Raw genomic sequence first — 21,557 nt, 5'->3', positions numbered from 1 at the left:
CGAGGAAGGAGACGCGGTAAATGACAACATCCCAAAATCCCCCTCGCTCTCGCGTGGGACCATACGGAAGAGGAGTGTTATTAGGTCACTAAGACCAGGGTGGTGTGGAGGCTCAAAAAAGGAAGACGACTAAGACCAATTCACTGATTATTGTAGCAAAATAAAAAATAAGAAAAAAAGTTTGAGAGTTGATGAAAGGTCTCAACAGCAACATTTTAGAATTGCAACATTGTGGTACATGAAGATACACTGTATTGCACTTTGCATTTTAATAACACTGAAAGTGATGTTTTGTTATTAATGTTCTAAATGTACATGGCTGCTCTATTGCTGCTCTTTGCACAGGCAATTTAAAACGATAATCACTAAACTAATACATTTATTGTATTATTTTATTCAGTTACCCATTATTATTTTATGTGTTGATTATATTTATTTAATTTATGCTTATTTAATAAAGAATGGGTCAGAATTTTTGACTAACAGATTTCTTAACAAATGCAAAACAAGAAAATCCATAAAAAATGTTGCAGAGAGTTACTAATAATTAACAGTTCTTCAAAAAAAGAACATTCAATCTCTGAATTTCCACTCACGGTTGAAGTTTACTAACTCAATTTAGCCGTATGCCTGTATTATACTGCCCTCATGTGGCCAAACAGGGAACAGCAAAAAGAGCAGCACAACGTTGTTGGAGTAACATAACCAATATCAAGTGAGTCATGAATTCTGGCCCACCCTATATTTCTTATAATTATATTTGGCATTTCTGTATTATTTTATTAATTCTGTATGTTATCATTTATGTATAATTCCATGATTTTATTGTAATCGAACTTGATTTGTGATAGAACACGCTTGTTTCAGTTCGTTGGGTGATGCTAGCTATTTGATTAAAAAAAATTAGATAAACAAATTAATTGCGTTTAGCGCGAGTGGTGTTGAACTTTGCACCTCTTTTATTATATTTTATAATATTCTCTAAACGTCATCACCACCTTCAGCAACCACAATAATAACATCCACGACCTGGTTCAATGATGCGGGTGTACCTAATATTCTGCTCTTTAACTACAGTCAGCTTGTTGGACCGTATTGAGGTGCTGCGACCATTCAGTGTTTCAGATGAGCGTGCACATTCCCATTCAGAGTAAAAAAAAAAAAAAAAACCTCACCGCTGATTTCCAGATAGCTCTTTCTATACTTTCACATTATCATATGATCAGTAGAAGTGCAAAAGTGTTTTTATTTTAAAGGGGCGGTTCACTTTTTGTCCATAAAATACACAAATATTTGTGTTGTTTATCCCCAGAGGTCATTTAAAGGTCACTATGCCACTGTAGTACGTCACCTGACATGTTTGTGCTCACGACTACTACTGTATGTGTGTGAAAAGGATTTTTTTTTGTGAAAAGTCATCACAGCAGGAGAACAATCCAGCGCCAACTCATTGTGTGTTTGTGTGTGCGTGTACCTGCTGCTATAAAAACGGCGGGTTGCGCGCGGCCTGATGATTTTTGCACGGAAAACGATGGCCGCCGCGCTTCATGTGGTGTGTTTGCTGCTGCTGCCGCTGCTGCGGGGGGCTGCGTACACGTACACGCCTGGCAAGCAGCATAAGGTCTTACACCTGGGTGAGAATACACACACATATTAAAATCACAACAGGGTTGACATGTGTGTTTTGTTTTGTTTTTCCAGATTGGCCCAAAGATTGTGGGATGGCCTACTTCAAACCCAACATGGTCGAGAGGATCGTGTCGGGCAACGAGGCTAGACCACATTCCTGGCCTTGGCAAGTCTCTCTGCAGGTATATAAAAAATGTATATTAATAATTAATAATAATGCACCTACTGAGGCTTCTTCTTCTGTTGTCAGGTTCGACCCAGAGGTAGTAAACATCACATTCACGTCTGTGGAGGAACTTTGATCCACAAGAATTGGATCCTAACTGCTGCTCACTGCTTCCAAAAGTAACCCAGAAGATAAAAAGCACATTTTGGTACTGTTAGAGACTCGAGTGATTAAAACCGACCTTTCAGGGGAAAAGCTGAGGACGCCGGCTCGTGGAGGATCGTGCTTGGCAAGCATCGGCTGAGGCGCTCCGAAACAGCCGAGAGGGTCTTCCCAGTGAAGCGCATCTACCGGCATGAGAATTTCCGCTACCCAGCGCATAGCGAGCTGGACTATGACATCGCTTTGGTGAAGGCAGCCGTTGACATCCTCCCGTCCAACTTCATCCGCTACGCCTGCCTGCCGCGCAAGCAGACCAGCCTTAAGCCGGGACACTACTGCTGGGTGACGGGATGGGGTGACACTCGGGGTGAGTCTGAAGGAACTCTAAAAGATCTTTGTTTGGGGGAAAAGTGGACAGATGTTTTGTTGAAATACATCAGGTGGGAAGGAAAATGTTTCCCTGGCTGAGGCTCTCAACCAAGCACGCCTCCCCATCATCGACTTCAAAACCTGTCGGCAGAAGAAGTTCTGGGGTGACCGCGTGCGAGACTCCATGATCTGCGCTGGCTTTAGGGACATCGAGGATCCGCCCGCCGCCTGTCAGGTTGGCTTCTGTGTTCCCTTCCAGCCTCATGAGGGAGGGGCAAATTATAAATCAGAGCGGTGTTCTTTTCAGGGGGACTCCGGAGGGCCTCTTTTGTGCCAGCTGGGCCGCGAGCATTGGGAGGTCCACGGCGTGGTGAGCTTCGGCCCCATCGGCTGCACGGTGGAGAACAAACCCAGCGTCTTCACCCGCACCGCCGCGTACATCCCTTGGATCGAGGCCACACGCATCCGAGACTTCTTCTTGCACTGACGTCGCTTCCACAATAAAATGTTTGCTTTTTTTTAATGGTATTTCTCAATTATTACATCAAATGATGGGAGACACACATTCAGGTTCTTGCAATACAGCTTCTGATGATAATCACGGTGAAATAAATACAAGAGTAGAACCGACTGTAAGGCAAAGTTCATCATGAGAAGATCCACTTGCAGATAATTTGGCCCTAACATCAGAGGAAAAGGAGGATGATGAGGAGGAATTCAGTAAAGCCTAGAGGAGGATGGTGACGACGTTCCAGTCAGATGCTCCCAGTTGTTGTAGACGGCGTAGGCGCCAGACAAGGCCAGACCAGCTAGACCCCCACGGGCCACACCCTTGACGCCGCCTGCCAAAGCAAAGATAGTCAGATATTATTCATCCTGTATTATTTAATTAATTGGGTTTACTCGAGACCTACCCGCTGCCTTGAAGAGCATCCCCGTCAGCGTGCCGGCTGCTATTGTGTTGATGTCGTCCTCAGCTCCTCTGACCTTCTCGATCACCACGCCGAACGCGCTGTACAACAAGGCTGCGACACAATAACAGATGTCAATGCCGCGTAAACGACTTTGTTTGCATAATAAGTTGGGTCTTACCGACTGAACCCAAAGTGTTGGCCCACGAAGCACCTTGCCTTGTCACCATGTTGATGATCCTGGTGAGACAACAGAACATTTCAACATTCATCATCTTATCTCTGCTGCATGAACTAAGATGATACAGAACACTCAGCGCCATACTTACTGTACATTTCGCGGTTTGGACCAAGCCATGTCTCTGGTCTCCTTCAGGCCCATCCTGAGACCATTTAAAGCACCAAAAGAAGCTCCTTTAACAAAACAAAGGGCAATTTGTAACATAAGACAGAGCTTAGGGTTGAGTGTCGGAATGTTGTTGCAGAGTAGTGAAGTTGAATTGCCGACAAGTCGCTTCAAGATCCATTTACCTGTGATGCAAGAACCTCCGATTGTGAAGAAAGCCAGCTCGAACCTTCCTCTTGTCTTATTGGCGCCTGTAGGGAGAATGAACTCGTCTGTATCCTAAAAACACACAATTATTGACATTGTTTTATCACAATTTCATCACAGGACATTGTCTCATCTAAATTTCTGCATTACCTGAATTAAGTAACGAGGGTCGACGTTAAGGTAAGGCGACAAAGGGCTCATTCCAGTCACTAAAATAACAAAAACAATGCAAAGTCAACACTGACTTTAACATGCTAGCCGGTGAGCTGCTAAGCTAGCCGTGGAGCTACCAGGTTGCTTACATGGAACACCGGAGAGCTCCGTGTTGGAATATTCAGGTGATCCACCTCCGAAGAGACCACCGAGACTCGCCTTCAGTCCCCCGGAGCCTTGTGGGTTGTTGTCCATGTTTGGGTGGATGGTGGGAATTAAAAAAAAGGTTCTTGCTTCGGCTAAGCAACGCTAATTATGATGTAACGACTTAGATTATCCACGCTGAACTGTTGTGTTCAACGTCAATATCATAAAAATAATATTATAGTTGGCGGATCGTTTCTATTTTTTCAAGAAAGCAGCATATTTGTATCAAGAACTCGCTGTTCTGTCATGCCGCTGACCTCCACACACATTAGCCGCACGCTCTAGCCGTAAAGCGTTTTTGTCAAATTACGTCACCAAGAGAGAAGGAAAGCACGGTGTGGTAGAAAATATCAGTTGAAATCTTGAAATTTCACGACCATATGTAAGGTAAGAGAATCACGAAAGGCGTTTTCACACAGTTTAAGGTAAGTCTTGTTCACTTTATGAGCCACGAATATTGCATCCGTTTTACGGCAGGTGAGGATGAATTACGGCAGGTAGCCGGATGCCCCAAAACTCAACAATAATGATATTTTTCTTAATATTGTGAGATATTAATGTAGAATTCAAGCATTGATTCTTTTAAAATACACCGTATTTTTTAAAAAATATGTGTACTGCATAAATTTGAAACTTGTCTCAGTATTGTTTGTTTACTAAATATCTACCATAAGAGGGCGCCATACCCTACAAATTTAACTAATCTGTGTTTATCAGCTATATATTGATAACAAAACAAAGCATTTTAATAACGTACAATTTCCTTATCTCGCCAACTATTCATTGACCTGCATTTTTTCAAACCATACGTACATTAGCACTGATAGTTTTTCATTCAGTTACTAGTGTGTCCAAAAATTTTAAATGGTTGTGCAGATATAGAAGAGTAAATATGTAAATAATAAATGGTAAATATATATATATTTTAATTGTATGTTGATATTTTCTGTTCTAATGAATACATTCTTTATTTCCAAACTTTTACCCAAAGGTAGACCTTCCATTTTCTTCCAGTTTCTGCAGAGTTGCTTCATAGTTGTACCACATTCACATCTTATCTGAATTTACAGTATATTATTAACAGAAGATAATCCGTGCTAACATTGCAGCTCTGCTTACCCTAGGGCTTTGATATGACGCTTGCACTAAATCAAAGTGGTTCACTCTAGAACTGTGTCCTGCCAAGATAATCATGTAATTGGTAGAGAAATGTTATGTTAACTCGCTCCACTGCTAGCTAACCTTGACTACGTGGTGTAAATGATTCCATGATATGTCTCATTTACTATCTTACTGTTTAACCTGAGGTTAAACAGTTTTCTTTGCTTAACATGATGCAGAGAAGGTGTTTTACTTGGGTACATATCAGTAGGCCTTTTCGCACCTTTTTTCCCCCCTCATGATGCAATGGCGCAATGGACCACACGCACGCTCCCATACGTGCACGTTTTAAAACCGCGGGCCCCCCTGGAGGCCCATCTGCTGCTCAAAGCACCACTGAAGGAATTCAGTGTGCCGCTGCCGAATTTCCCGAATAACACGGCATCTTAGCCGGGTATTCTGCCATTGTGTGTGTGTGTGAGTTTGTGACAGAGAGTGTGTATGTGTGTGTGTATTCACAAGGGGCCAAGTGGAGCGATGAAGTTTGCCATTGTCGCCCAGTGTGGGTGTTTTTCAGACTCTCTGGCATCATCTGTGAGTTAGTGTTCTCTGTGTTGCTGCCCAGTGTGCCCACTGTCTTCCCACAATGCCCCATTCAGGCCCCGGGGCCTCACTCTCCCACTCTCTCTCTCTTTCGTCCTTATTCTGCATCCGTTGGGAGGAGGGGGTGCTATCTATAATCCTCATCATTTTTTTTTTTTTTGCAACATAGCCGTGATGTCATCTTTTATTTTTGTTTTCATCCCCTCACTGTCTCTCATTCTCTCCTTTTCCTCCTGTCTTTCTACCCTTCTCTCTGTCTCTCTCTCTCTCTGAGCTCCCAAACACAAAAGACAAGGGGAGGCCACGACAGGACCCCAGTGTATGCTGGTTGCCGGGGAGACAGTGTTGGGTCTTTAAACTGCCTTCACTGAGGGGTGTGTGGAGTTTCTTTGGTGTGTGGGGGGGGCTTATTTACATGGGAAGAGGACAAGGGTGAGAGCGAAGATTGGAGATTTTAAATACTTTTTTTTTTCTCCCCACCAACCTCGTCGTTGCTGCTAAAAAATCATTCCGCCGCATCAAATATTTACCGAGCAAAGGAAATGTAGAGCTGTTCATTATGTGGAGAATGCATAGCAGTCTAAATCAACCTGTCACACACATACACACACACTCTTTGATTGTGGTGGGAGCCTTGGTGTGTGTTGGCTCGCTGGCCGGAGCTGACTGCAGAATATATTAGCGAAGCGATTTAACCCCCCTTGTGTTGTCAGATTAACCCGTTTGAAAGTTAAAGAAATACAACACAAATGAAAGCTGGCTTCCGTCGGAGCAAATTGATAGAAGCCCAAAATGGTTGCTCCAAAACAAAATGGTTCTGTCCAAATTCAGGCATATGTGCGTCACACCTTTTTAAGTGTCCTAGCAGTGTAGATATGTCCACCGATTTTTGTGTTGACGGATAAAAGTAGTTTTGAGGGTCATCTGTTTTCACTCAAAATGGCCGCTCCCCAGATGGATAAAAACAGGTGGATTTTTATTCTTAATTCATATTGCAGAATAATAAGTAGAAGACCATGTTTAGCCTAGCGAAGACCACATAATACAAGTAAAATAAACTTGTCTTTTTCAATTGTGAGTTTTTCTTCCCAGGTTAACAAATAAATGTATGTTTTCTTTCTAACAATTCAAACCCGCCTCAGGTCAAATCGACCGGAGAACATTATTGCGCTTCCTGAGAAATGGAACAAGAGGCTTAGAAGACGATTGAAAACAGGAAAAAGAGACAAGAGCGCACACACCCATCCCAAAACATGCACGGAACCCCCTTCCCCAGCCACTCACACCCCTCTTTAAAAAAAAAACCCAAACCCTTTCCCTTTAGTACTATCTTCCTGTCCAGAGGACTGTCAGCGGCGGTCACATTATGTTCTTTCTCTCTCAGTGATCAGGGGAGGGGGTGAAGCAGGCTCAACTCCAAGCCTGAAGTTCAATATCAAGCCCCCGCCACCCCCTCTCCAGCCCCCCTACCCCAACAAAAACTCCACAATGAAAGCAGGAAGGGCAGGCAGAGGACGAATGAGCCACCCATGGCTGCATTCACCGCCGAAAACGCTGTGTTGTTGTTTAACTTTGGGATTTAAAGGGAAACTTTGTTTTAAGCGCACGTGACGTGACTATATTTTTATGTTGAGGGCCCGAGCAATGTGTGCCAAGAAGGCCCCTCTTGAAAGTGCTTATTTTCTTCATCGTCCTTTAAAGGCTTTCCCATACTCCAAAAAAAAAAGTAAATCCAAGTTTTGTTTGAAGCAACCATTTTGAAGTCAGTTTCATTTAAAAAGAAAAAAGTCTGAAAAGACTCAAGAATTAAAGTGGATTAAAGCGGCCATTTTATCCTATTACAAACAAATTTTAAGACTGACTTGCTGATCATTTTAAATTTTCATGATATCGCCTGGTCGGAACAAGTTTGCAAAATTGGACGCCATAAAATCTCAGCCCCATAAGGTCGAAGCTGGGCCAATGGCGTGATGATGATGCTCCCGTCTTCGCCTCGAATCTCTGGACCAGCTGTTGTTGTAGGAGTTGCACTACTCGCTGTGATCCTGCGCAGATGTTTCAGGGCGCGCTTGCGTAATCAATTTCCCTTATATTCCCTCGACATTTAGACTTTCAAACCTGACACTCGCCCCCACCTCCTTGTTATACATGTGCATGCCTCGCAGAAACCATGGCGAGCCCGGGTGTGTTTTGTTCTCTCTTATTGCACAAATATGTGCAATGCCCTCTTCGAGAGGGAGACAGGATGGAGAGAAGACAAGGAAAAGAGGGAAGTGGGACGGAACTTTCATGGCCTTTTCCCTGCATTTCATCTAAAGGGGGTGTGTGTTTTTATTGTGTGGAAAGCCCTTGTTTTTGGTGATTAGTATGCAGAAAGGAAGCTCATTTGCATAATTAAGTGCTACAGAGAGAGTGAGAGAAGCAACAAAGTTGGTTAGTTTTTACAACTTTAATGATTACAATGTTATTCCTGTTCACAATGTTAAAGAGTCCATCGTTACCATAGCTATTTTTTTTTCAAGAACCCCCACCTCAAAAAGACAGATACAATTAAGTGGTTAAACACAGAAATGTTTAGTAGAGCCTATACAGTGGCTGCTGAAGGGCAGATTAATATGGAACTACACTGTTAATTGTCAAAAAATAAAATTAAAATATAATAAAGGCACAAGAGGCAAGCGGTGGTGTTCATCTCCAAGGCTCCAGTTAACACATAAAACATATCCAGTATTTCAGGACATAGATATATAGTAAGGCATCAACTCTGAAAAGTTCATTTAATATACAAAATAGCATATAAAAATACATATAAACTCGTTACAGGTGTCACGACCCCCTGATGTTTGATAGCAAGGCCTCGGTTGGCTGTGTTGCATGTGCTCTTTTATATAATATGTGCGGGCTAAAAAAAAAAATATATATATCATATAACAGTGTTCCATCCTCACACATAAGTGAAAAGACATCATTGCGTAATACTGTGTGGCACTTGGGGAGGGATTGGGCAGTAAAGAGGTAAATTGTAATATAAATGTAATACTGGTGCGTTGATTTTTTTTTTTTTTAAGGCACTTTTGTTCAGTTGTTGTGCAAGCTTCTTTTCAACTTGGCATTTAAACCCGGCGTGTTGATTCACAGACTTGCGAAAGAAGCATTAGAATGCTTGACTTGATGACTACGATACTTTGGCCTTTTTAGATTTCACTTTTTTTTTTTTTTTTTTGCGGAGCGAGAGAGAGGATCCGCCTTGGCATTTTACTTCACTTGACGAGGTTAACAGAAGCATAAAATTCAATAAGGCACTCCTTAAAACGTTAGTGACATTTAAAAGAAAACAAGGAACATTTCAGGCCTTGAGTTTCTTTTTTTTGTTTTTCTTTAAAGGAAGGATTAATCAAATCATATAAAATAAAACCTTAGTGGAACTGTTTAAATCTCTGTTGTTGGTATTATTTTGATGTGAGTTTGCGCGTTATCATAAAAAGATACATTGGACCGTAAATAATGATATATATATATATTTTTTTATCCAGGCCTGTTAGTTATCTTTTTTTCAAATGAAAAATGCTAAGATAACAGTTGGTATGCTAACGATAAGGATTATCCTGCCGTGTGGTTGGGTATTTACATCAAAGAATTTATCAAATGCTAACATGTTAGCATTTGTTTGTTGCTGGTAATGAAGTAGAATGCAGACTAATCAACACCTCTCTCTGTGGATAGTTTGAGTGCAGGGTGAAAACAATTAGCATCTTCAGTCGTTGAGTTATAAAAGAGTAATAATTATTGCTTATGCAGGAGCTCGTTTGGACCCCCACAATGGTGATGGTGGGCGATATGCAAGAGGAAGGCACGTGGGCTAAAACTTCGATCCCTGCTGGGTTATCGCCACCGCCATCCGCTGCTGGTTAGACCGAAGGGTCGCTCCCGGCGCCGGCTTCTGGTTGGCTGAGCCGAATTGGGATGGGAGGGGGTGGGGCGCGGAGGGATGGGGCAGTGGGGCCGGGAGTGAGGGGCAATTGGCCAATGGGTTGGGGTCGGGGGGTCATCAGTGGGTGGAAAAGGTGTCATGGGTTAGTTGCCGTGGCAGCTAAAGTTAGACGGGAGACAGACAGACCAGGAAAGGAAACGGAAACAAAAAAAAGAGGGCACACAGAAGGGGACATAAAAAGAAAAACAAAAGATAGAAGAGAGATTAGTTTCAGCTAGTGGCGTCGGGATGACAACAAGGCATTTTTTTTTTTTTTTTTACGGCGGTTTCACACGGTGCTAGGGGCAGATGCTTTGCTGCCCCCAGCGTCATGTGACCGCCGCTACCGTGACGCTACCCATGCTACCAGATGGTGAAACCATGAGGCAGAGGAGGAGACGCTGTGGTTACCCAAAGTGCATTGGCCGCCATCATTAAAGTGTATCGAAAACATAATTACTATACTTGTAAGATGACAATTTTTTTTCTCAGTGTATTTATGTTCCTTTATGTGAAATTTTTTTTCCTTTTTACAAAAATATATAACTTTTTTAGTCGCATAATTTTCCCATGAAAATTAGCATTTTTGTGATTACGGCATATAATTTCTCCATGTGGTTGCAGATTTATCACCACCTGCACTTTGGGTAAGCACGGACGGCATGATTTCATGTAAGTGAGAGCGTGACCCTCTCGTTGTAAGTAGCTAGATTTGCGAGTAAGGCTGACTGATTATTATTAATATCGTTTATGCTTTTGCTCCATTGGCTAGGAAGTATTAGCAGAGCGACTAATGGCTACTGTGAGCAGAGAGGTGCCATAGTAAGAGACAGCGATGAGAGGTTAAAAGATGGTGATTTCAAAATAGACAGTCTAACTACAAGAATTTAGAGTCTTTAGGTTGTCTTTGGAGATTTATTTTGTTCTCAATAGTCGTCTTTATTGCCTTTTAGTGTTTTTTTTTTCTTTCCGTTGCTTGTTTTGTACAACAGGAGCACCACCGCTCACACACATACATATTGCAGCTAGCTAGTCCATGTCTATATTGCATAAAACAGTCATGAGGCCTGTGCATTGAGAAGGTCACCTCATCTTTTAAAAACAACAAAATCAAAAACAAAACAAAAGCACACACACTAGAGCAACAACGCCGCCTTCCAGGGAACAGTGGAAGCTACACACTCGGAATAGAAGTTTTACATGGAGACACTTCATCTATAAAAAGCATACCGTAAAAATAAAAATGTACAAACTAAAAAAAAAAAAAAAAAAAAAAAAACCCTACAAATACTTTCAAGCGATTTTGTTCCATTAGCTTCATATAAGCACTTTAAAATCCCTATATACAAATGTATTTTTCTTTTCTTTGCAGCTAAATACATGGCAACAGCACCACTCTGGCTAGGAAATATAATATGAAAGATGTAAACAGTCCCAATGATAAAGTCCAGTGGGCGACTGATAAGACCACAAACAATAGTATTTCATACCAAAAAAAAAAAAAGAGCTTGGAACACAGACTTCAGTAGTCATCACACGCTGTGTTTTAGTAGTAAAACGGGATTAAGTGGCGTGTAGTCATTGGGCACAACACTTTTGATCATTCACACCAAAATACGGGAACTTAGTGGAATGAAATCTTGTATAAATAATAGGTTCCCAAAGGACGTACTGGGTAAAAAGAAGTAGCAGAGATTTAAAAAAAAAAAGGGAAAAAAAAAAAGGACTCCCAAGTCCAGGAGTCACAAGGAAGGGAGTCACATGAATGGAGTGATTCACACTAATTAAGACGTGCCGCCTAGGTTATCGAACAAGAGATAAGCGCACCCCCCCTCATCCTGACATGGCTCCTCCCAAAATGTTACTCTTACTGCAACAAGACTGTTTTCACATTTGATCTTGGCATGCCATGCTAAGACAAACTCACAATAACTGGTCCCTTGGTCTGCATGCACACACGCACGCACACACACACATAAAGTGGCTGGTGAGCTAACTAACCTCTGTCTGTGGTCACTACCCTTTGGTAAGGATGGATTCTCTTGTCTTGGCGGCGTACCTTAGCGGTCATGGCACCTGCTAACAAGCGCGATGACGTTGGCCAAAACAGAATACAGAAGGTTACTCATCAGAAAAGACACATCACAACGTCAGCCGCCACTTCTGGGAGATTTGACAACGTGCACAAAAGGGGGTGGGTGGGATGGGGGGGTCGGGTGGATGAAGATTTTAACCCTCCTGTTATGATGTGGGTCAAATCAACCCGTTTTAAGATTCTTATTATTCTGCGGGTCAAACTGATCACTTCAAAAATCTAGATTTATTTTGTAAAAAAATGTACTTCTGTAGTCTTCCCTTTTCTGGCCGTAAAAAAATAATAATTTAAAAATATACAACTTTTTTTTTATATGTTGATTACACATAGAGTGGGTCACATTGACCCATAAACATTCTTGGTAAGGGACAAAAAGACAACAATTGTAGAATAAAAAAATTCTTATGCTGGCCTTACTCAAGCTTAACTTTTTTTTTAAATATAAAAAAAATAATAATTTGCATTTCTTTGTCATAATTAAACTGGGATTTCGAGCTGCTGGCCTTCATTTTTTTTATATATTAAAAAATAATAATTTGCAAATACCTCCTTTCTCATACATAACCTGGCAGTGACACAACAGGCTAAAAGCGAGACGTCAGAAACGGTCAATTCTATTCTGTCACACATACACATACACACCTTATTTCACCTCAGCCATAAATGATAAGCGTTCATACATAACAGGAGGGTTAAGTCATTCAAAGAGGACCGTCATATCGTGTTGTGGTCTTCTGTTCTCTAAAAATGAATCCAAACCACTACTTTCTATCCAAAATAAGTTTCACTAGTAGCTTCAAAATCACACTGATGAGGCACTGGAATCAATAAAACTGTTTCTTTTTTAGAAAAAAAGATATATTAAATCACAAAAAGCGCGCTAGAACATCTACGCTAGAAAAAAAATGTTACAATTATAAGCGGAATTTTTTTTTTTTTTTAAGAAAAGGTTAGAATTGAAGGCATCACACCACCACGCTAGTCAGCTAATAGAAGTCACGAGCGAGAAGAAGCCATGGACACTCGACTATAGCGCGAGGAATCTGTCGTCCGACAGTGTGAGCAAGCTGTGAGCTTTTGCTCCGTAGCATACTGGAAGCGTTTAAAAGGGAAGGGGTGGTGGGATTGGGGTGTTGGTTCTGGAAGGGGAGGGGTCGGGGAGATGGGGAGGGGGGGGGGTGTCTCTGCAAGCCAGTCCGTGTGCGCTAAGACGTATAGCTAATCGCTTAGCCTTTGGTTGGGAAAGCCATACCTGCGAAAACACAGGACGAAGGGACTATTAGCCCGACGATAAGCTTCTGCATGCTGGGGTTACACGTAGACGGATGTATTACGAGAGCTGGACACTGATGGCTGCATTGTCATCATTGATCGAGTAAAAACCGAGGAATCAAACGAGGCATCTGTAAAGCTGAAGCTCACAGCAGAGTTTCGACAACTCGTAAATTCTGATACAAATTTCTGCGTGCGCTTTTTTGGTTGATGATTTGGAGCCAAGTATCGAGGTCTCATAATACACCCATTGTCCATGTAGGAACATGATGAACCGTGGCGATTATTTACCTAATACGCCGGTCGAGTCGATGGGGTATTCCAATATGGAGGGCGTCAATGTGTAGGGGTACTCGTAGGGCGTGTAGATGATCCCCGACTCGGGTCCTTGAGGAACCAGCGCCGGATGCGGGTTCCCGCCCGGTACGAGGGCGGAGCTCTGGATCTGACGGATCAGAGGCATGATGGTAGGCGTGGTCACGGGGGCGGGGTTGCGCAGGGCAGGTGGCAGGACGGGCGTGGGGCCGGTGATGATGCGAGGGGCCTGCGGGGTGCCGAGTGGGAATCCGGCGGTGGCTGCGGGACACAAGATGCACAATGATTGTGTGTACGCACCCACACATAAACACAATGGACAGGGGATGAAGAAGGGACAAGCAGTCTATGTTACAAGGAACAGAGGCATTGTTTGTATATACAGTGGTCTCCTGTGAAAGACCCCCCCCCTCCCTCACGGCCCCTCCCATCCTGTGCTGTGATCCTTACGTGTCTTGACATTGGCGTCTCTGTAGGTTCCATTGAGAATGGCCAACTCCATCAGCTGCATTTTCTTCAAGTTGTCCTCGCCTTCAGCCTACGCAAAGACACACATCTCAAAATGGACGCCACCACAACAATGAGTCCTCCCAGATATACAGGAAGTATGGATTAAGTGTTCTGACTAGCCTCTATGATAATAGGCGCTAGTGGTTAGCAAATCGGCCTAAGAGCTTCGATATTCAGGCCTCATTTTTTTCCCACTTTGACATCATCTGGCCTAATAATGTCTGCAAGTAAACATTCTGTCATCCCCCAAAAGTAGAACACATACAGTAGCGCCAGCTAGACACTGTGTGTCCAACAAGCTAGTTGCACGTTAGCTCTGGTTACATCCCGCTGCGAAGCACATCTGATTTACTGCTTCAAGGCAAAGTTGCGCCGGTTAAGCCAAAACGTATTATTAGTCGGAGCCCAGCGCACATGAACGCTAACAGGGAATGAACAGGTGCTGGTGCTCCTGGCGACCACGACGTCTGACGGCCTTAACCTTTTCGCCTCGACGGCAATAGGATTCCCCCCGCTGTTCTTTTCATTCTGACCCAGTTGTTGCAAGAGGAAGCGATTTCGCAATCTACGCTTATGTGTGTGTGATATTCCACATGTGAGCAGCGGAGGGAGGGCGGGACGTATGTAGGTGGCGCCGGAGAATTCGAGCGATGCGGAGGACTCCAATCAAAACGGGGCCTTGTGCACGTACAACAATGACGACGAAAAAAGATTGGGGTGGTGGTGGGGGGGGAGAAAAAAGGAATATTGTAGCCGGTCGTTTGGAATGAAGTGAGTTGTGAACGAGTGAAAGGAGTGATGGAGTGGGGAGAACGAGTGAACAGACTCGCCATTCATTCGCGCAGCCTTTCAAACAACCCGGTGTTGCCGTGGCAACCCCTTTTTGTGCGTGTTCCCTAATTACCCTAACCCCTTACACATACTCACACACACACTTTTGGACCGACAATCCCATCCGACCCCCCCCCCCCCCCCTTCCGTGCATACCAAAATGCTAAACTCTCATCCCCGTTTTGTTTCGGATACTCACAGCGGGGATGAGGAGTTTCTTGACTTCGTTGATGGCCCGTTGCAGCTTGATCTTGGCCCGGTTGTGCGTGTCCTCCACTGAAATCAGGACATGAAGGTCCTCGCTCAGGTGCTCCCAGTTGGGCTTGCCTCGGTTCATCTCCTCCTGGAGGGAGTACACAAACAAGTACGCTCGGTTTGTATGCACGGCGTGGGCCCTTTCCCATTCACGCACTACAATGAGCGACATGTAATGAGACTCAGAGTTTTTTTGTTTTTTTTTAATCCTGTTATATTACGGGGCAATGTGACCCATTTTGAATAGGAAGTGAAATTAAAAAAAAAGATGAATATTGTGTTTCATTCAATATGAATTAAGAGGGAAAATCCATTTATCCATCGCAGAGGCCATTTTGGCACTTGCTCTTGACATAATGACATCACAGGGTTCAGCTTGCCAACGTCACATGACCAAAGTTAGAAAAGAGGTGACCCGTGATTGGTCGTCACCTGATCCCTGAGTAACTGTGATGTGTTTTTCAGTGTTAATAATGAGATATGATTACAAGAAACAAAGGCATGTTGATTAGAAATAACTTGTGCAACTTTCTCTAACTCCCTAAATGACAAAGCCTTCTCGCAAATTTTTTGGACACCTCATCATCAGTCCGACACCCTTATTATTGTGTCATTTATCTCGGAAGACACTGTCAAAGTCGGGTTAAGCTTGTTGCGTTAGCTTGTGCTAAAAAAATGTTGTGATGTCATTAAGAAAAATTGCACCATTGGCTCTTTGCAAGTGCGAGTAAATCCCAGTGTCACTTTTAATAGGCTCTTCATGAGCAGTAAAAAAAAAAAAAATGGATGCATTACACCGCAAATGCTTTGATAAACAAGGCCAAGCTAAACATTAACACCATTGAGGCAAAGGATCGTGAACAATTTTAGCATCTCGACTCTCGTTCATATTTCATAACTTGAAAAAAAAAAAAAAAAGGTAATAGGAGATGATTATTGGCTGCAACCACATGCTGGCGGAAAACGAAGTTACGAAAGCGTCCGTCGCAGTGTGGGGCGTGCACGCTGGGTTGAGAGACGGCCCGCTTTGCGAATGTTTTGTCAAGTGAGATGTATCGTTTTGAAGAGCACTAAAAGTCAACATCTTTCTCTTGGCCTCCTCTCCCACTGTGTCTCTGTTTTCCTTCCTCTGTGTGTGTGTCTCTCAGAGGGTGTGCAGGGTAGGGAATGTTCTAGAGAGAGAGGAAGGGAGAGAAAGAGAGGTGGGTGGGGGGCGTCGCATGGAATGCTGGACTTGCTCCACCTGCCGTTTGGAAAGCTGGAACCAGCCAACGGGAGGAGACAACAGGGGAGAGGGAAGAAAAGACAGATGGACGAAGCAGCGGGACAAAGTGAAATCACATTGTGGGTGGCGACTATACATGGAAAGATGGATAAAGGGATAGAGATGTGAGGAAAACTATGATTTCAAACGCTCCCTGAAGGCAACACCCAATTTTATTCGGTTCTGTAGTTTCGCCCATTTCCGACATTCGTCTATTGTGCAATCTTGACTTGTGATGTCTGGACATTTTTTCACATGAGTCATTACAATTATTTTGAGCATGTCAAAGAAGAAAACATTTTGTGCGAGAACGGGAAGTGAGACCTCGCGCTTGACCTGAAAAACGCAATGTCACCTTTAAGCAGAAATATTTCGTAATACATTTGAAATTGTTGATATTCAGTGTTATGACTTGCTATGGTTGGACAAATCAGGGGAGGAGTTTCCTTTCGTGACTCCTTTCAATAAATGCAATTAAACCATGCGCGCAAACATTCCTGCCATAAATTAAGGACAAGCAGAACCGTTGCATTGGATTCTTTAACTTCTGTCAAGGATGCTTCATAATTGCTCCTAATTGACATTTTTAGAAATTGTCCAATGACAAAGAATAAACAATAATATATCCTGTTAGCACTTAGCATGTTCATTAGCCAGGCTTCTGTGAGAGAACTGATGAAATGATGTCACAACTCAAGGGGGAGCCCTGGAGCTACAGTTAACAGATCCTTTAATAGGAGATCCTTTTTAGTAAACGCAATAAAACAAGATCCGCAAACGACCCTGGAGACCGTTAAAGAGTGGCGCGTACCTTCTTCTTGTCCCTCATTGAGCCTTTCCCGCGCACCATGATCTTGCAGCCGGTCTCCGCCTCCAGCTGTTTGGCCGTCAGTCCTCGCGGGCCTAGGATCCTCCCGACAAAATTAAACTGTAGACCAAAGCAAAAAAATAATAAAAATAACATCAAGGTGGTCGCATATGACACGAGCCCACTTGGGGTCGGCTTGTGTGATGTGTTTGTGTTACCAAGCGAGACCCAAAATAGATCATTATAGGTGGCATGAGAGGACGGCGGCGCTCGCTTAACCTTATCTGTCATGGAGACTGAGTGATTAACAAGACAGCTGGCCTGTGTGTGTGTGAGCGCATGTGTGTATACTCGTCTCACACACGGTCCAAACACACAAGCGCACGCACAATACTTTCACAGTGGCTACACGTCGATGGCGCGCTGACCTCTGACTCACATGGTCGCGTACGCAGCGATAGAGACGAGCGGCTCCGACTAAATTTAACCTTGATCTCAAGCGTTTGCCTCGCCGTCATGTGAGTGAGGACAGCCTGTCATTGTACTGGCTGATTGGCGAGCTGATGCGTGGAGGAGGGGAAGTGAAGGGTAAGGAGTAAAAAATAAAAAATAAACAATATAAATTATTGCAAAGAAATCATGTGAGCCCTTCAATCTGGATCAACACGACTCATATTGGAGTACTTAACTGTACTTGGCAGCAGTGGCAACGATGTGCCGGATGCACGCGGGCCTAATATTTACGGCAGGGGAGAAGACTTAATCCATCTATTTAAACGGCTCTAAATATGGATGAGATACGACGTCACGCTGGGGAAAACTGCATAAATAATCTGAATTTATCAGTAAACAATACTGGGGGAATGAATACAGTGTTTTGATCCATTGGGATGAAGTCAAAACGTTTTTTGGGGCTTGTCACCTTTTTATGATATCACAGCTCATTTTAGAAATTAATTTCTTACTATTTTGGCAGATTTCCCGTCAATTGGATGGGTTTAGAAATTTCACTGTCTACTTTTAATGACATCACAGTTTTTTGCATATTGATTTTAGAAATTGGGTCGTTTCTTCTATCTTAATTGTCTCCTGAAATTTAAAATGGGTCGAGGGAGGCCCGACTGACTTTTCATCCTCCCTCCCGCCACCGATAGGAGATAAAAGGGAAAAGTAAACAACTGGCAGAAAAGTTCGAAGGTCACCCGCCGGCCCCAACTCACGTCGGGGTACTCTTTGACCGGCACATAGAGCTTCTCTTGCAGCTGGGCCACGGGTCCGACGGCTTCGGGCAGTTCTTCCATATCACGTCCGTTGAACATGCCTCCGTTCACCGTGTCGTTGTACATGTCCTTGCGTACCCGCCCGATTTCTGCCGGGCGAGAAAAAAAGTGACTCATGAGACAGCGCTGACAATTTCTCCTGCTATGTTGACACACGCTGTTCCCTTTTAACCCAGTAAATATGCTCGGGAGGTCAGTGTGACCCAATATCGAAACTGGACAAAACGGATTTGCTCATTTTGAAAAAAAACATGCAATGTCTGCTCTTATGCGGCCCCATTAAAACACTGTCATGCTTGTAATGTTTGTTTAGGCTCGACCCGGCGGCCCACAATGCCTCTGTAATGACACCCCGACGCAATAATAAGTGCTTGCATGCCGAGCGCACTCACGCACACAAACACGAGCCAATGGCTGCCTTGAGGTGCAAATATCGTCTGACCTCAGCAACCCTTAACAACCTATTGTGACCCTCCACTTTTGGGTCATGCGTGGCCACATTTTGAGAAGTGAAAGAAAGCCATAGCGAAACGCTGTCATCGTCAAGTCGGCTTGTGTTTAGTTTCATGTTACAAATGAATAGTCGTCATGTCAATTAGCAAGATTTGATGCACAGTGTCGTCATAATATGGACTAAAGTGTGTGCGGCTGTCTGATCTGGGCGCCTGTCCACATAACTCTGGCCGGGCCAGAACACGCCGAACACAACCACTTTGATTCTAAACGTGGCTGTCACGCTATCATGTGGTGTCGCCTTTGTGTTTTTAAAATAATGACTGTCACTTGACCACTTGTAACAATTGGTTTCTTTCCAAGAGCAGCAAGCTTGAAAAAAAAAAAAAAGATTGCAGATGACTAAAGGACACTATTGCAATGATGTGATTATTTGAGTGTTGGCGCTTTCATGAAGACAAATGGAACAAGTTGCCCAGTGACATGTTGTGTCGTTCCAGTACAGGGATGGGCTGCATCACTCCCACCATAAGCCTGCGCATTAGGTCACTGGCAAAGACTAACAACTGTCTGTTTGTTCCCATCACCAACTCACTCGCTCACTCACACGCTCACTCACTCATTCACTCTGCATGTGCATTACTAATAAAGCACAGAAAATAAGATTTTATATGAGATGTCAACTTTAAAAATGTCACATTTGATTTGTTCAAAGTGACACGCTCGAGACCCCCCTCGTCCCACCCACCTTACCTTCATCCAGCAGCCGCTCCAGATGCGTGAAGATGCCGCTGAAGTTTGGCAATGAACTCATAACCTTCCGATCGTTCATCAGCTGCATTAAATAGTCCGGGTTGGACTTGGGTCGCTCCTTCACCTCTGTCTCCCCGACCATGGCTGAAGCGTCGATGCAAAAGCACTCTGGTTTGATTTATTATAAAAATATTGTATGGTAGAGCGATGGTGGGGGGGTTTATCAAACGAGCAAACAAACAAAAACAAAAAAAGTCTCCAAACGGACACCACGGGTCTTCCGTCCGACGAGCGTGTCTCTCAAGCGGCTATTCTTCAAATCACAGCCGCCCCCCCCCCTGCTCGGTTCCGAGCCCAACTCGTCTCCGGATGATGCGAGCCCCTCCTCGACCACCCCCGGCGACTCCAAAGTTGTTTTTAAGGGAGGGGGTGGGAGAAAAAGTTCCCTTGAGAGTTGTTCGAAGTGGACCGCGAACAAGTTGGTGTCGGTTGCGGTGTTACGGACCCCGGATCGCTATCATATGATTACAGTAGTGCGGGTGAGCACGAGTGGGGCTCTGGGGAGCGCGCCGCGCGTCACCGCCAACGCCCGAGGGGTGGAGGCTCGTGCTCGCGCTCCCCATTGAGAAGCGCTTACTACAAACGCCTCCTCCCCTCTTTTCCGTGTGGCGTCGCGCACGCGCACGCACAATACGTACGAGCGAACGTGAAGGTATGCGCATCTGTTGCTTCACCTCAACTGTCGCGTTAATTCGACCTGGGGCCCGCGCGCGCTACTTTAGCGCGAAGGTTAGCTAGCTTGCTACATTGATTAGCATACTGTTACTTTACAAACTACAACACTTTTATTTTATTTTATTGATTTAACATAAATATTTCTTGACTTTTAATTTATATTTTGACTTACTGATAGATTGTCATTGTTTATTTAGCATAGCTGGCTAACTAGCTTTATGAATGAAGCCCCTTTGGAAAAACGGGAAATATGTGAGTGCGTATTGTCGCAAATAATGTAGGATTAGTTCAAAATGCGAATATGTGAATTCGTGAATGTTAAAGGTCAAATATGAAAAGGTTCGCTGTATCATGTTACATTTTAACATAATAAGCATGTATAGCGATAGCATAGCAAACCAGCTAATTATACAGTATATTAGCTAATTAGCTTTACTAGAGATCTATTGGACAGTTCGATCTCTATAACTAGCCACATGATTAATCAATATATTGATAAATTGAATTTCAACTTGATGCAAAACATTTAAGAATCTTAGCTTTAGGAACTAGCATAATTCAGATATGAATGTTATGGTCTGGCTTGAGAACTTGTGTTGATAGACACTACTGTTTTACAATATCATAAGCAACATTTAAAAATAACATAGCACAGGTAACTATAACTAACCATCATGCTTTAGCTTGATACCTAGTTTGAGTATTCTGGATAGTTGTTATACTATATAGTTTATCTTATTGTCTATGACAAAAATGTGACGATAATGTGTTCAATCTTCTGTTTTCTTTCCAGTGACATAAGGCCAGTGGGGCGGCACACCCCGAAGTCCTGCGGCTGTGCAACCAGGTGGACGCTTTGCTGAACTAACAAGGCGGCGCAAAGTGTGCGCTTGTTCTCACTGGGTGGCTGCCTGAAATGTCAGCGCTGAAGGAACAGATAGGTGCGAGAGTCTAAACATAACGTGCTGTAAATCACAAGCACATACACGTAGGTGAGACAATAAATGTGTGTGGCTGCTTGAGGGTGGGATACAGCCTTGTCTATATCTGTGTGTGTCAATTGTGACGGGGCAGCATGGTAATGGCTGGTCAGCTGGTATGGCGAGTATTCAGGGCGGGGGCTGTGCATTGTCCTCTCATGGCTCCCCAACAATGCCCCTCT

The 21,557-nt window shown here is 43.6% G+C and overlaps 3 protein-coding genes across 5 annotated transcripts; 1 reads left to right on the top strand and 2 right to left on the bottom strand.

Annotated features, from left to right (window-relative positions):
- The first annotated feature begins 159 nt into the window (after positions 1-159).
- Positions 160-2,849, top strand: zgc:112285 (uncharacterized protein LOC561476 homolog). The gene is made up of 6 exons (XM_049759063.2): positions 160-1,634; positions 1,702-1,811; positions 1,880-1,974; positions 2,044-2,324; positions 2,398-2,561; positions 2,634-2,849. Exons 1-6 carry the CDS (start codon positions 1,511-1,513, stop codon positions 2,811-2,813), a joined length of 954 nt encoding a protein of 317 aa, XP_049615020.1. The 5' UTR covers positions 160-1,510; the 3' UTR covers positions 2,814-2,849.
- Positions 2,833-4,605, bottom strand: timm23a (translocase of inner mitochondrial membrane 23 homolog a (yeast)). Its single transcript, XM_049759065.2, has 7 exons — positions 4,093-4,605; positions 3,941-3,999; positions 3,769-3,862; positions 3,567-3,651; positions 3,419-3,477; positions 3,241-3,351; positions 2,833-3,168 (listed from the first exon to the last, which is right to left on the bottom strand). The coding sequence occupies exons 1-7, from the start codon at positions 4,196-4,198 to the stop codon at positions 3,044-3,046; spliced, it is 639 nt and encodes a 212-aa protein (XP_049615022.1). The 5' UTR covers positions 4,199-4,605; the 3' UTR covers positions 2,833-3,043.
- Positions 4,606-8,288: 3,683 nt separating this feature from the next.
- qki2 (QKI, KH domain containing, RNA binding 2) lies at positions 8,289-20,183 on the bottom strand. 3 transcript variants are annotated; one of them, XM_049760153.2, is made up of 9 exons: positions 19,661-20,183; positions 18,395-18,543; positions 17,178-17,294; positions 15,047-15,190; positions 13,957-14,044; positions 13,483-13,767; positions 13,172-13,195; positions 11,826-11,903; positions 8,289-9,944 (listed from the first exon to the last, which is right to left on the bottom strand). In XM_049760153.2, exons 1-9 carry the CDS (start codon positions 19,800-19,802, stop codon positions 9,922-9,924), a joined length of 1,050 nt encoding a protein of 349 aa, XP_049616110.1. In that variant the 5' UTR covers positions 19,803-20,183; the 3' UTR covers positions 8,289-9,921. The 3 variants fall into 3 exon arrangements, with proteins under 3 accessions (XP_049616110.1, XP_049616111.1, XP_049616113.1); XM_049760154.2 differs by lacking the exon at positions 13,172-13,195; XM_049760156.1 differs by lacking the exons at positions 8,289-9,944; positions 13,172-13,195 and having other exon boundaries at positions 10,726-13,171; positions 19,661-20,182.
- Positions 20,184-21,557: the final 1,374 nt, after the last annotated feature.

This window comes from Syngnathus scovelli, chromosome 21 (assembly GCF_024217435.2).
Source record: "Syngnathus scovelli strain Florida chromosome 21, RoL_Ssco_1.2, whole genome shotgun sequence".
Lineage (NCBI taxonomy): Eukaryota > Metazoa > Chordata > Actinopteri > Syngnathiformes > Syngnathidae > Syngnathus > Syngnathus scovelli.
The sequence above is the reverse complement of the archived record's forward strand: the minus strand, read 5'-3'. Positions and strand labels throughout refer to the sequence as shown.

Excerpts from the sequence above, each read along its gene's own strand:
- zgc:112285 (XM_049759063.2), top strand. The coding sequence starts at position 1,511 with ATGATTTTTGCACGGAAAACGATGGCCGCCGCGCTTCATGTGGTGTGT. Across the intron at positions 1,812-1,879 it reads CTTGGCAAGTCTCTCTGCAG|GTTCGACCCAGAGGTAGTAA; the intron begins GTATATAAAAAA and ends TTCTGTTGTCAG. Across the intron at positions 2,562-2,633 it reads ATCCGCCCGCCGCCTGTCAG|GGGGACTCCGGAGGGCCTCT; the intron begins GTTGGCTTCTGT and ends TGTTCTTTTCAG.
- timm23a (XM_049759065.2), bottom strand. The coding sequence starts at position 4,198 with ATGGACAACAACCCACAAGGCTCCGGGGGACTGAAGGCGAGTCTCGGT. Across the intron at positions 4,000-4,092 it reads GGAGCTCTCCGGTGTTCCAT|TGACTGGAATGAGCCCTTTG; the intron begins GTAAGCAACCTG and ends TTGTTATTTTAG. Across the intron at positions 3,169-3,240 it reads GATGCTCTTCAAGGCAGCGG|GCGGCGTCAAGGGTGTGGCC; the intron begins GTAGGTCTCGAG and ends TTGCTTTGGCAG.
- qki2 (XM_049760153.2), bottom strand. The coding sequence starts at position 19,802 with ATGGTCGGGGAGACAGAGGTGAAGGAGCGACCCAAGTCCAACCCGGAC. Across the intron at positions 15,191-17,177 it reads CAATGAGGGACAAGAAGAAG|GAGGAGATGAACCGAGGCAA; the intron begins GTACGCGCCACT and ends TACTCCCTCCAG. Across the intron at positions 9,945-11,825 it reads GGTAGTGACCACAGACAGAG|CTGCCACGGCAACTAACCCA; the intron begins GTTAGTTAGCTC and ends GTCTAACTTTAG.